At 41.7% G+C, this 15,162-nt stretch overlaps 1 protein-coding gene across 3 annotated transcripts in view; it reads left to right on the forward strand.

The window, feature by feature from the left end:
* Positions 1-12,594, forward strand: part of Ocrl (OCRL inositol polyphosphate-5-phosphatase) — a 56,513-nt gene extending 43,919 nt beyond the window's left edge. For 2 of the 3 annotated variants that reach the window (XM_051142582.1, XM_051142583.1), the window contains exons 19-24: positions 5,652-5,675; positions 9,237-9,353; positions 10,217-10,301; positions 10,918-11,045; positions 12,055-12,166; positions 12,374-12,594. In XM_051142582.1, coding sequence (XP_050998539.1) covers positions 5,652-5,675; positions 9,237-9,353; positions 10,217-10,301; positions 10,918-11,045; positions 12,055-12,166; positions 12,374-12,498 — 591 coding nt within the window. In that variant the 3' untranslated portion in view covers positions 12,499-12,594. The remainder of the gene's footprint in view (positions 1-5,651; positions 5,676-9,236; positions 9,354-10,216; positions 10,302-10,917; positions 11,046-12,054; positions 12,167-12,373) is intronic. The other variant, XM_051142584.1, reaches the window with a different exon arrangement.
* The last annotated feature ends 2,568 nt before the right edge of the window (positions 12,595-15,162 follow it).

Here is a 15,162-nt window from a genome sequence, read left to right on the forward strand (position 1 = left end):
TTCTCGAGGTCTCATGGTTTTTCCAGTATTTAACAAGATATTTCAACCCCCTTGAGACAGTACCATTAATACTGGTACATGTCCGCTATTGTATTGTGTGCTGTAAATTCACAGTGGAGCCAGTAATGAGTTCCGTGCATGTGCTGTGTGTCCACACACTGTTTCCAGAAAGCTTCTTATGTTACACTTGCTTCCTGCCGAATGCGAAATGAGATAATGGGCATGAATCTTTTTGTTCTTCCAACTGTTTTCAATAACAGAGACTCTACAACTCCTAGCATAGTTGGACTTACGTTAAGAGTGAACAGATGTGAAGTGTTTGCTATTGTGACTATTTTTTATTCTTTTTCAGAACATTTTTTCTGATTTATTAACTAACATGTTAACTTGCAAGTGATAATTAGTGTTTATTACATACTGGCTATAAAGTAGTGTGAGGATTATGTATGACCTGTAATGTAGTGGTCATAAAGGTATACTCGCATGCACAGGATAGCTAAATTCTAAGTCCTGGTTACTACAAAGTTTCATTCAAGATAATCTGATGATTAATAATCTTTGTTTGCAAATGTTCACTATGTTTGGTTAAGTCAACATTTGGGGAAATTACTTAAAGTGAATGTTGTAGCGATTGTAAATCACAATAGATTCCTCTCCCGCAGTTACTCAAGCCCTTGTGTGCTATAAAAGCTTATCGATCCTCCAGTAAAATCAATCTCAGAATCAGCCCATTTTTACCTTAATGGATATCTGATGCTTGTAACATTAACATGATCTAGAAAAGAGTTCAGTATATATGAATAAAGTTGATTAGAGAAGTGATTTGGGGTTGACCATAGACATGTTTCCAGTCAAATCGGAGTACTTAAGAAACAAACACATACTTAGGGATTGAATGAGTAGGCTCTTCCAGATGTAAGAAACCCCTTGACTAAAGGGTGCAAAGTCACAGAAAAATGACCACGAGTGGGAAAACCACGAGGGGGAAATTAGAAGATTCCTCTGGAACAGGTGAAGGGTCAGATTATAATAAGTGAAAGTGCTTCTGCCGGGTAGAGGCAGGCAACGGTCTTGAAATCAAGGGATGAATTTATGCATAAGCCAGAGATTATCTAGAACTTTCAGGAGACCTTGAGGACTAATACAATGTTGTCAATTGGCATATTAGAAGGAACTCTCTAGTACTACATAGAGAATGAGCTAATGGAGAAGAGACCAGGCTTAAAGTGCCAGAACTCGTTAAGGATTTCGGTTGCAAGAACAAACATGTAAAAGATGAAAGATGGAGAACATGCCAATGCAGAGAGGGATATAAAGTCTGAGAAAACAACTTGGTGATTCATTTAATACCAGGGATCTCTTCACTCCACACGTTTACTTTCTCTCACTGATCTGATCACTCCCTTCTTATCCTGTTACTTGTATGAGTTGTTTCTTCTCTATATTTTATATGAACTATTTCTTCTGAGAACTTCAATTTCCACTTAGTTGACCTTAAATTTGAACCTTCTGCTTGGAAGACTGAAAGCAGGGGGAACACAGGATCAAGGGTAGCTTAGGAAATTTAACAAGCATTGTCTACCTGTAAAAAGTTAACCGTGGGCAGGGGAGCTGGAGGTGCAGCTCAGTGGTGGAGCACTTCTATGCCATACCCCAGGACCTGGGTTTAATCCCCAGTACTGTCCACCGGATCTTCCACTGATCACAAACTCTTTTTATATTGCTGTATCTACATCCCTGACTGGGAATGTTCTTCATAGGGTTATGAAATGTTGGGCTAAGAAATGATTTGCATTACACTTATTATGTGTCATGTCACTCCAGGGAAGAAATCCTAAAGTAGTTTCCTGTTTTGAATGAGATAAACAGCCTTTACTCTTTCAAGCTTATTGAACTAAGGGATGAGGAACCTTTTATTAGTGGAGGCTAGCTGATGTTTCTAGCTCCAAAATTCACACTAGTGTTGGATTAAGTATAATTTACGATAAAGTGTAATTTACATTTGTTTCCTTATGCCTACATCCAGAGAAGAAAACTCACTCTATTTTTTTTCCTTTTTCCACTTTCAAATGTGTGGTGTGGTGTGTGTGTGTGTGTGTGTGTGTGTGTGTGTGTGTGTGTGTGTGTGTGTGTGTGTGTGTGTACATATAGATGCATATTTCTGTATAGAAGTGGGCGTGCACACATGTACATGTACATGCATGTAAATCCCCTAGCTTGATGTTGGGAATCACCCTCCTCTGTCTCCCTCCTTATTCATTAAGGCGGAGCCTCTCAGTAAAACCCAGATCTCAATGATATGGCTAAGTGTTCCTAGCTAGCCAGCTCACTCTGAGGATCTCATATCTTCCCAAGGCTAGAATTACAGGTGGGCCACCACACCCACTCAGCATTTTTGTGGGTTCTGGGGTACAAACTCCATCACACATGTGTGGCAAGTGATTTAACCACTCAACCATCATCCCAGCCACCAAAGGAATAAACTCTTCATGTAAATTGCTGTCTCTCCACCAGCATTGTACCAGTCCTTTTGAGTCGTCTTTTAGCATTTTCTCTTTTTTTCCTTTCCTCATGTTAATGGTATTGAAGGTGGAACCCTAGGCCTCATTTATGCCAGATAAGCATTCTACTACTAAGAAATACTGCCTGGCCACTAATTTAAAATACATTTTTCCCAGTCTAGTTTTTAAAAAATGAATCTGTGTGTACACTCAGACAGACATGCATGTACCTCAAAGCACGTGTGTTGGTCAGGACAACTCTTGGGAATTGGTTCTCTCCAACCTTGTGGGATATAGACATTGGGTCTCTATACATGCACTTCCATCAAGTGAGCCATCATCTCCTAAGCCTCATATTGGTACATAAATTGATTCACTGAGTTAGCTTGTACATGCATACCAAAGCACACTTGTGGAGGTCAAAGGACAATGTTGTGAGGGTGGTTCTTTTCTTCCACCAAGTGAGTTCCAGAGATTTAACCTAAGTCATCAAACATGGTGGCAAACACTATTACCTGCTTGGCTCTTTCATGGGCCCCCATGTCTTTCTTTTCTCCCGCTTGATGTATGTTGATAGCCATTTAATATTTCCCTTGGTTTTTGTACTTCATTTTCTCCCATTGAGGTATGCCAGATTAAATTTTCTGTACTACTACTCTGGTGGGGTGATTTTTTTTCCCTGCTCAAAGGCAGTGAGTGGCTCCCCAATGCCTGCTCCAGACAATCCAGATGCATTAAGTTGTCAGTCAGTGTCACATTTTGTTTCTCACCATCTTTCTCAACATTCTTTAGTTAGCTAACGCTTCCCACAAACAAAATGAGTAAGTTGTTCTTAGTCACCTCATCATTTACTTTCCTGTGCATTTGTTTCTTTATGCCTCTTCTATCTTTTCTTAGAGCATGGCTCTTGCTATGTTGTCTAGACTGGTCCCAAACTTCCTGTGTTCGTATGAACCTCTTGAGTAGCTGTCATAACAGGCCTGCATCTCTGCACCCAGCACTACTATCTCATCCCCAAAATCCTATGGATTAAGGGCTTAGATGTGGCTCAGTAGTAGAAAGTTTGCCCGGCATGCATACAGCACCAGGTCCTAATACCAACTGGAAACACCACCTGTGTTTTTTAAGGACTAGTAGCCATGTATTTGGATTTTTTAATGTAAGAATATCAAGTTATAAGTTCTAAGACTAAAAAAAAAAAAAAAAAAAAAAAAAAGTTCTAAGACTAAGGACAATCAGACTCAATTGGAAACCAGGGTCAGGGACCAACTACATCTTTTCCATTGTCACTGCCCTCCTCAGAAGGTGTTTAGCATAGCCCTTTGTACTGGTAGATGCTTACCACTCAAAGGAGACTTCTTCCAGACCCTGGATTGACATGATAGCACACAAAATCCCTGCTTGGTTTTGCTTGTTATGTCATGTGTTATGTATTCTTCAGAGAACGGGTGTCAAGTCTGTCAGATTTGTTAACAAGTGTTTCTAACTGTAATAAAATGTTAAAATGTTTTAGCACAAAGTTTTGCTGGTTTAGATTGTTGGCACTCAGAATTAACTTTCTGTTTAGAAATATCATAATGATAAAACAATATGTACCTTAAAAGAACAATTCCTAAGACTCTGACTACTTTATTTCGCATGGTATTTAGGTGTAGGTAAACTCGGGAAATCATGTTTAATCCGTATTGTATTAACAATACTAAAACCCTTAATTGTCATGTAACAAGAGCTCGGGGGGGGGGGGGGGAGTAGGTTAAGGATTACCCATTAAAATGTAATATTCACTTCCACTCCAGGCACCCTTGCGTCTCTGACAGGGAGAGCTAGGTTTCTCCTGAGATGTGATTTATACTTGATTTATCAGTTGTCACTCATCAGATTGGTAAGAACCCAGTTAAGAGTCTCTTACCCTCACCTCCTCTGGGCTTTAGATTGCTTCACTGTCCCTATAAGGACAGTATTTTATGTGCTTCAGAGATGAAGACACTGGGGCAATATGAAGTTGGGTAAATTGTGACCTCTCTAGCAAGTCAGTTGGAGGCAGAAGGAAGATTTGTATTGAGACCTGTCTAACATCAATCCCTATACTCTTTGCATTAATCGTGCTGCCTTGTGAATAGCATTTCTCACTATCCTTAGCTGATGATAGAAGGACTCTCGCAGCTTTCCCCTGCCTTTCTATCTAACAAGTACTTAAATGCTGTTCTTTCTGAGTTGTCTAAGAGAGTATGGTGATAACAAATGGGGTTAGTCAGACTTGGGTTCCAATTCTGATTCTGTCACTTATTATCATGTGCAACCTTGGGCAAATAATTTAACCTCTCAAAGCCTCAGTTTCTTCATCTGTAAAATGGGACTAATGCTTCACACTGATGTGCAGATAAAGTGACATTGTCTATAAACCTGCTGCTGGTCCATGGTAGACATTCCTCAGGTGGTGGTGATCATTGCTGCAGCTCTCACTCTCACTGGGTTGTAATGACTACAGAAATAACAGGGAAAATAGAAAGTACTATTTCCCGTTTCTCCTTTGTCTTTTATAGGAAAATAGAGGAACTGATGGATACCCAGATCCACAAACCTCTGAGATAAAGTCCATTTACATTTCAATCAGTCTTCAAATGTGGAGTGTCTTCAAATGTGTAGAGATGAGTGGGTACAGGGAGAGAGAAAGAGCTGGTAGAGGCTCTTGGAGATTGGGGAGGCCAGCTGGGATGAGAACAGAAATAGAAAGGAGGCTATGGAACATATTGGTGAACATAGAACTAGAAAAGAGGAATCCTCTGCTTTTGAGTATCCGCTCTCAGGCCCACAGCCAAGTTCTTCCATGGAGGCAACATTAGGATGAGGTAAGAACTGCCCAGGAAGGCACAGTACCAGGCTTGGCTGAGTCCTATAGAAGGATATTTCTTTAGTAATAATCTCAGCAAACTGTATAATTATACACTATGTGTGACAAAGAGCTTCACATATGGAGAATATGTTCTGTTTTCAGTGTTCATAGTTTGAAGGATTGAGAACTTTTTAAAACCTGTATGTCTATATGCAAGCTAGCAAAATCTAATGCTGTGCAAAATCTAATTCTAATTCTGTGAATTAACTCTAATCATTGTCTATCTGCCAATGACTTTTCTCCCACTCTGCTCTCAGGAAGAAGACAGCTTCCTAGAAAAGGTAATTCAATCCATTGGTGGTAATGAAGGTTTCTTTGTGCTTGATTAACACTTAACTGTGGTCCCTGGAACTTGTCCCTAGGCATTCTCATACCAGAGGCCTCTGACCCGGTGAGAATTCCCTATTAGCGCCCAACGAACTGCTAGGAATGATGCTTATATACCCTGTTGGTACTCTGTATGTAAAAGAAAGAAGACTCAAGGGTACTTTCCTTTGAGACAGGGTCTCATGTGTTACAGGCTGGCCTCAAACTCGCTGTATAGCAAAGAGTGACCCTAATTTTTTGATCCTCCAGCCTCCACTTCCCCAGTGCTGAGATTACAGCACTCCTGGTTTTATTCCATCCTAGGAATCAAACTTAGGCCTTGTGATAGATGATAGATAAGCATTCTACCAACTGAGCTACAACCCGAGCCACCACTATATGTGTATGCACATGTGCATGTGTGTGCCCACTCAAGTGTCTCGCAAGGGATGAAACATGTTTCCATACACATGCTAGACAAATATACTACCATTGAGCCACATTTGAATTTTTAGATTTCCAGACAAGTGTGATACCCTGAAGCTGCATTTCTAGCCCTGATTTGCTCTGAATATCTTATCTGAAAACTCATGCATTGGGGGGTACTATTTGGGTGCCCCTGCTTCCAATCAATTATAGTAAAACCCAAAAAAACGCTATTCCTGTTGCATGAAGAGTGATTTGGAAGCCGAGTGTGGTGGCACACACCTTTAATCCCAGCTCTCAGGGAGGCAGAGGCAGGCAGATCTCTGTGGGTTTGAGGCCAGCCTAGTCTACAAAAGCAAGTCCAGAACAGCCAAGGCTACATAGAGAAACCCCGTCTTGAAAACAAAAAACAAAAATTAAAAAAAAAAAAAAGAGTGATTTGGATTTGGAAGCTGGAAGAGGGCCCAGTTAATAAAGAATTTGCCATATAACCATGAGGTTCTAAGTTCAGATTTTCAACACTAGTGTAAACAGAAAAGCTAAGTGTAGTGACACACATCTGTAATCCCAGTGCTGGGGAACAGGTAATAGGTAGGTCCCTGGCGCTCCCTTGCCAGCCAGTCTAACAGGATCATTTATCTTCCGTGTTCAATGAGAGCACCTGTCAAAGAGAGAGAGAGAGAGATGGAGACAGGCTTAAGAGAGACACTTGGTGTCAACCCCTGGCCTGCTTACACATACATACACATGGGTCACACACACAACAAAGAAGTGATTTGAGGTTCTTGATAATAGTGGTTAGTTACCCAGATATTGCCAAGAAGCAGAACAAAGAGTAGAATGGAGCTAAGGAAAATCCTAAATTTTCTAATCCAGCTGTCTGGTTTTAGACAGAGAAAGATATTTTCTGTGTTCTAACAGGCAAGGCTCAAAGCCCAGAAAGATAGAAAATGCTATAAAAAGTCCCAGTGCCCCTGAGTACCAGAGTTTAAGGTGTAGCTCCTGTTTCCTCACTGTCCAGTGGTATGACCCTTCTGCAGTGCCTCACGGCCTTTTCCGTCCTCAACTGGAGAGGCCAGGCTCCACTCAGGCCTGCCAAATGCAGAGGCAGGAGCTGCACCGACATTCCACAGCACTTTCATAGTGTTTGAGGGACCTCTCCATTGGGTGGAGTTGAATGCACTTTGAAGGTGGAGCAGCTTTAACCATTAGCATTAAGATTACAAAGTGTAGGCTTATAAGGCAAAGACTGTCCGGTTGATAGAAGGCAGAGTGCCTTGGTTCCCTCTTTGAACAGAAGAATTCACAGTAATATATGGAACTTTTTTTTGGTAAATAGTCTTTCCCCCATTTTTTTACTGTATTTTTTCTAGAGTTCAGAGCCACAAGTGTGACATTTCCTATTATCACATATGAATTTGGAAGTGATAGTAGATGCTGTATATAACCTACTGACATTTATTAACCTTTTAAACCACTAAGGCTTGAGATGTCTTTGCTTCTTAGCTCTTCTCTGTTAAGGGCTGTCTCTGTTCTGTCTATTCAGCTTAGATAGTGCCCTATGTTGTCTTAATGCCTCTGTACAGGAAGAACCTTCAGTTGGATGTCAGACTTTTGAAAGTATATGAATCAATGATGAATAATTTATATATGTAAGTTTGGAGGCATCGGCAAAAGAGTCTGTACATGTGTTCTGTTTCGTCCAGCAAGGTGACAGATTGCATTGTGTTTGGGCTCAGATATCAGGTGAATGCCTGCATGTAATACATACAGCCAGAATGAAGTCAGTGGGTGAGCCACCAATAAAAGTTACAGAAACTATATAGAATAGTAATAGAATAGGATCTGAGGGGAAGAAAGGAAATAAATATGAAAATAGATATAGAGATTTGAAATGGCAACCAACAATCACTACCCCCTTCTCTTTATTCCCTGAGAAGGGTACGACAGCTTAGAAAGTTCATCAGTGCTTATTAGGAAGAGACCTGAGTGCTACTGTAGTGTATGCTGTCTCTGAGCATAGTGAGCATATATTTTTTATTTCCCTTAAAGCTACATGGCTAGGGATTATAGTTAAAACAATGTCAGGGAAGAATCTCTGAAAGTTAACAATATATAATATATGTCTTAGCAGTGACAAAAGGACAAGGATGCTAAAAACTGAACATGGCTTCTCCATTGGGGTTCTTCTGAAGGCTGCCTTCCAATGCCCTTTAACATAGTTTAGATATATTTTTTCATATACTTTATATTTGAATCTATAAATCTAAGATAAAGTAACAGATTTTTTTCCTAGTGTTGGGAGAAAATTGAGGTTTTTTTTCACACTTTGAATTTTTATTTGTCTGATGTGTGTCACTTCTGGATTTTTGTCTTATATTCTTTCAGGAGACTCTAACAATAGAAAGGTAGGTAAGACAAATAATAGTCCCTAAAAACCCTTGCTGAGCTATTAGTATAAATAAAAGCTTCTAGAAGTAGGCCCTAGAGTGTTCATGGTATTCTAGCTCTTCAGTTGCTATATTCCAAGTATTACTTTTAGATCCTGGGGCTTATGATTAGAAAATTGATCAAGCCTAGGTATCCATATATGTACATGTAATGTACAGAGCTGTCTTTAGTTCCTGAGAACTGAAGCAATTCAGTTAAAAAAGAAAAACAGCAATGAGAACTCCCATTAGTATTTGTGATGAGGCTTGCAGGAAGAATTAGTGTAGAACAAACTGAAGCCTAAGTTTACAGTCCCTCGGGGTAGTGTACTAGCAATTGTGATTTCATAGTCCAGCTACCGGCCATGCATAGACTCTACTGTGACTGCATTAGATCCTTGCCAAGCTAGTTCTCACTCCAGAATGTGGAATGCAGCCACAGGATGCACATCATAAGCACAAATGAAACGCTTACTGACTGAATGAAACATTTTGGGGAGGAGATTGTTTTAACTACTGGAATCATTACTGAGTACCTCCTGAACATGCATGTATGTTGTGAGAAGAAAAAGTGAAAGCTTAAGAGACAAAGATCAATTGTACCTGCTTCAGAAGGTTTTGAAAGAGATTTAACTCTTAATTCAGAGGCCCCTTTGATTCTCATCCTTTCTCATCTGTTAGGAGAAATCCCTTCTGCAGATGGTCCCATTGGATGAAGATGCCAGTGAGAGACCCCTTCAAGTCCCCAAGGAGATCTGGCTTCTAGTAGATCACTTATTCAAATATGCATGTCACCAGGTAAGTGAGAAAACCTTCCCTACAACTGCAGAATGTGTGGAGCTTATAGGAAACTATAATACTTCGCAACAGCGTAGGCCATTTAACCTTCCCAACCAGCCTCCATGTGGCTACGCTGTCCGACCTCCAAAGCATACCAGCGAAGCCCCTACCTGAGACCGCACTCTGAGTCTGATGGCAGGGCTAAGACAAGAACTGAGAGTTCTATGGCTTTTTTATACTCTTTGTCCTGGACGACTGAGTACTCCAGTCTGTTGCCTGTTTTAGCTGCCCTGTATTCAATTGCAAATGTTAAAATTGAAATAAACTTTAAGCCCATTTCTTTAACATGGCACAGAGTTTTCTTTTAAATCCTGTACCAAAACACTAGCCACTCCCAATTCCTTCACTTAAGAAAAGAACTTCCTTTGGCCAAATTGAAGGGTAGCATTCTCAGACCTACTGAGACCAATATAACTCGGAAACCAATTGTATTATGAATGTACCATTTACTCCTTTCCCGGCATCCAGTTCTGTCCTCATTTGTCTATGGGTGTGCTCATACAGGGTACACTCTGCTTGTTTTCTAGAGGCTCTGTGGACTACCTGGCTTCCTGATCTGGCTATCTAGTCCCTTGCTTTATCACGTAGAGGCTGAAATATCATTTTCTGACAGCTCATTTTCTTGCTTGCAATAAGATTTCACGTGAATGACAGAAATGCTAAAGGAAAGCAATGCTGCATCCAAACTTCTATCCCTAATCATTAATGTATGCACCGCCCTCCATTTGTCTTCCTGTTGCTCCCCCGGTTTCTGGAAAAGCTTCAGACCTTAAAGGGATGGATATCTTGCCTTGCTCCCTTCATTTGTACTTCTTTGATAGGAGGACTTGTTCCAAACCCCTGGGATGCAGGAGGAGTTACAGCAGATCATTGATTGTCTGGATACCAGCATTCCTGAAACAATCCGTATCCTTTCTGCCTGAGGCTGGGGAAGCTGGACAGATACTTGGCCAAAGACCTTTCCCACAGGCATTTGTGCCCATGTTTCTACATTGATTTTTGTTGTTGACTTGTTATAAGATAGTCACTGACTGTCCTTGTTTTCTCAAGACATTGCAGGAACTTTTAGTCTCTCTTTGTGTCAAACTCATACTAAGAGGAATCAAGGGGAGGGTAATAACAACTTCTAATAAGCATGGGACATAGGAGCCATAGCACCAGTACCATTTCCCTTCAGCCAATTAGTCATTCCTGCTAAACTTCTCACCCATGTGCTACCAGTAGGGCAGGAAAAAGAATGAGAAAGACACTGGCAACCCATTTATAACCCATCCAGTGGACCCCATCATTGTGCAGGCTATGCTCTCCAAGTCTCTAATGAAACCTCTCAAAGGACTGTGGTCAATTCTGTACCAGCTCAGCTGTAGAGTATCTGGACCATTATCAAAACCCAGTCAAGAGGAGTGTGTCCTGAAAGAGAACAGGAAAAGGCATTCCCTGTAGAGGCTCAAGGAAGGCAGCCAATCAGGTCTCCGTTTGGTGTTTCTCTGGGTCCCCATTCCCTTGACTCAAGGTAATTCAGCTGGCAGTAACCACTCTGTGGCTGAAGCACTGCTCATTTTCCTGGAAGCCCTGCCAGAGCCAGTCATCTGTTATGAGCTGTATCAGCGATGTCTTGACTCTGCTCATGATCCTCGCATCTGCAGACAGGTGAGTTTCATTGTTCTGAGGATATGCTCAGTGCGAGTTCTTCCATAGGGAAATCATCAGTTTTACAAAGCTATATGATAGGATGGGCCTAAGTCTATTATTCATAATAGGATACCTTAGTTAAAGGTTATGATTCTTGAGGGAGCCAGTGAGATGGCTCAGTGGGTAAAGGTACTTGCCACCAAGCCTGCTGACCTAAGTTTGATCCCCAGAACACAAGTGATGGAAGGAAAAAAAAAAAAACAGCTCCACTAGTTGTTCTCTGATCTCCACATCTCTCTCTCTCTCTCTCTCTCTCTCTCTCTCTCTCTCTCTCTCTCTCTCTCACACACACACACACACACACACACACACACACACACACACACTAAGTAAAGTTAAAACCCTTGAATTTAGGTATTATTGTTTTCTATTATATTGGAATGTTGTCTAGTTGGCCTGTTTCTGTTAACAGAAAACTTTATGAGATGGGTAGATACCTGCACCCTGAAGTGAGATTGTCAAAGCTAATTGTAAGTGCAGTTTTAGCTGTCATTAGCAGGAAGACCAGGTGGCAGTTGGGAGCCGACGCCGCCTCCTCCACCTCCTTCTTTCCTTCTTGACGTGTTTTTAATCTTGCAAAGAGTTTGCTTCACAATGACTGTGACTAGCTATGAATCACATTAGGAGGGGTTGGTAAGAGGTACCCATCATTGCCAAGACATTGACAGGTGCCTTTGCTGTTAGGGGAAAAGGAGAAAGAATAGATGAACACTTTGCTTCTGGTAAGGCACTGTGTGGGTGTGACTGCTGACTGCATGGCCCAGTCATTGAATAAAGAGAAAACAAACCATACTCACTTCCGGTTATAATTCGGCAGGTAGAATTCTGCTCATGAGTAGGTAACAGAGGGTAGCGACAGACAGATGGGGCCTATACGAGTTGGATTACAAATTGTTGTTATGGCTGCTATAAATTTGTACTCCCTTTGAGCCGGTTACCTTACTACATACTCCTCTCTACAAAACAGGTAATTTCCCAGCTTCCAAGATGCCATAGAAATGTTTTCCGCTACTTGATGGCATTCCTTCGTGAACTCTTAAAATTCTCAGACTACAACAATGTCAGTGCCAACATGATCGGTAAGGGTACTTCGTGAGAAAGTCTATGTGGAGTGCTTGCTAAGCACAAACTCTATGCAGTGTGCATAATGTATACCATAGTTGACGGTCGGGAACATGGCAGTCACATCTCTCCTACTATCCTTGTTCCCTGCATGCCGAACCTTGAGGTTTTGCTTAGGTCATGTCTGACAATGGGTTTCCCCTTTTCTTTCTTCCACCCTGTAGCTACTCTCTTCACCAGCCTTCTCCTGAGGCCTCCACCAAACCTCATGGCAAGACAGACTCCAAGTGACCGCCAGCGTGCCATCCAGTTCCTTCTGGGCTTCCTGCTCGGGAGCGAGGAAGAATAAGTGGTTTCCTATCTGAGATTCTAGAGGAGGAAGATCTTGGGCTCTGAATATTTCAGACTGAGCTGAGGAGTCGTGTCACAGAAAGAGTCTATTGCAGGATCTGTTCATAATACAAAGGGAAGAGTTCCCTAACCCTCCTTGCCATGTTCTACACAGCAAAATCCTTTCAGACATATATTGCCAAGCCAAAGTTACCATATTTTGGTGGTTTTGTGTTTACTCTTTGTAAAGCAAAGAGGTCCGCATTTACGCTCCTTTACCTAAGGGTACATTTTCTGCCCTGCTTCCCAGTCATCATGATTATCTTTAATACCCTAGGCCTAGATTGGGAGGCATTCCCATTCTAGGCTGACAAGCACTACTCGCTATAGCTCAGACTTGTCTGTAGTCCTTTGTATAATGCACTTTGGATCCACCCTCTCGCCATGTCACTACTTTGCACTCTTGCTCCATTCATGCTATCACGTTGAAGAAAGCCTGGATGAGGCTAGTGACTCCATGGGTGTCCTCAACCGACGTTCACTGTCTCCATGTGATTGTTACATGCGTGTGTGCATTTCTACTACAATAATGTCTATGTGTCACTGTAACATTGGCCTTCTTGTGGATCCACACTTGGTGGAACCATCCATATTCCCTTGTCTCAGATCATGTTTAGTTACATGCTTTTATGGACTATAGACATGGCCTCCCACTGATGTGAGAAAATCACAATAGCAAAGTAAGCACTGTGAGTATTTCAGGAGTGAAAATGTCCATGTTCAACGGGTCCTGCTTCCTACTCCCTGTTAGTATCCACATTTGACATGAGGAGCAATCCTGAATGTTAGGGAACCCACATCCCACTAGAAACCCACCTCCAGGATAATGTTTGCATCACAGTCAAAAGGAGTCTGTGCACCTCAAGTGAGGCCCCATGGAGCTTTCCCGACCCTGACAAAACCATGTATTGAGGGTAACCCTCAGAACCCTTTCTTCTATCTTCTGAAGTGTCAGGGGAAGGTATTGTCCTCTCTCAGCCAGGCTGCCTCTGGACTCCACTTCTGGCTCCTTCAGGTAAAGAAAGACTGTGCTTGGCTCCTAGTTACTCTATCCAGTGCTGCGTAAGAGGGACTGGTCAGTGGGACCAGCCACACACATTACCTCTCCCACCTGAAATGACTTTGTGGAGTTTTCATTTTATTCAAGCTTTGTGGGACAGACAAACTCTTTTTAAAAAAAAAAACTAATTTGCTGATTGACAAACAAGCCGCCAGCTTCTGACTGCAAAACTGCCTGGTGAAGTTGGCTTTCTTGGTTTCGTTCACCTTGCCTATTCACATTGGACGTAAGGAGCTTGTATAGGCCATGTGTACAATCTTGACTCCTGATTCCATGACTCCTGTAATATCCAAGGAGAGGGCCAGTGAAACATCCACCATCAAATGATTTGCCAGTTCCCTCGTCTCTTCAAAATTGAGTTCTTTGGAGAGCAAAAAGTATGTATCCTGCAATTGACTGGTTAAGCCCTTACCCAACTGGGAGTTGGGAAATAGGAGTCAAAGTATTGGTCCCAGCTCACTGAAAATCTGATTGGGTCAACATTTGGCCAATGGAACACTGGGAGCAGAAGAATTTGTCATATCTATTATGCCAGAAAGTAATCACTGAAGAAACAGATGATAGGAGCTAGGGCAAGAAGGTCCACAGAGAAATGCCTCTCCTGTGCCCATTCTATAATACCTTAGCAACCTTGGGCCTTCGGGTGAGCCAGAATATGGTTAGTAGGGGCTATGTGGGACATGCATGTAGTGTCCTTCCTTCATCAGGCCAAAGCACCAAGTTGCTTCACTGCCTCATCCTTTGGTCTAGCTTGGCCTGGGATGTATGTAGGGTTGAAGGTTTTAGACAATCTCCAGGTAGGGGATACAAAACAGATCAGATGGAAGAAAGCTGCTTCCCTATCCTGCCTATCCTGCACCTCAACCTCTAATTTCTAATTCCTCCAAGGTACTATTTTGTAGTTCCTCTGAATTAAAGATTTCAGATCTACCTGGTAGGGAAAGACTCTGCACCTAGTGTCTTAGGGAAGAAATGATTCAAATCTATTGGGTGATACTGCATTAGCTTCCCTTCCACTGTTTTCTGATTCCTAATCTGTAGTTCTTTGTTACATGTCACAAAAGATGTCTTGGTCACTAAGCAAAGCTGCTAGTGGGATTCTGTATTTTGTGTCATCTTTTTTATTATAATTTATTGCAATTTTCTGAATAAATATATGTTGTGTGAAAAATCAATGTGATCTTAATAAGAAAGAACTGAAGAGGTGAGACTTATGTCACTTGGTCTCACTTGACTTTTTGTAGTCCCCGTCAACTCTGCCTGTACCTGTCACCACGCCAGCTTACAGAGAAATGCCATTTAAGATTTTTGTGCTGGGAAAAAAATATTAAAAGCCGGGAGTGATGGTGCATGCCTTTAAATCCCAGCACTCGGGAAGCAGAGGCAGGCGGATTGCTGTGAGTTCAAGGCCAGCCTGGTCTACATAGCGAGTCCAGGACAGCCAAGGCTTCACAGAGAAACCCTGTCTTGGAAAACGAAAACAAACAAACAAAAAACGAAAACAAAACAAAACAAAATAAGATTTTTGCGCTAAGGGCGAAACTCCATTGTAGAGTGCTTACT

The sequence above is a fragment of the Acomys russatus genome, chromosome X, assembly GCF_903995435.1.
Source record: "Acomys russatus chromosome X, mAcoRus1.1, whole genome shotgun sequence".
Taxonomy (NCBI): domain Eukaryota; kingdom Metazoa; phylum Chordata; class Mammalia; order Rodentia; family Muridae; genus Acomys; species Acomys russatus.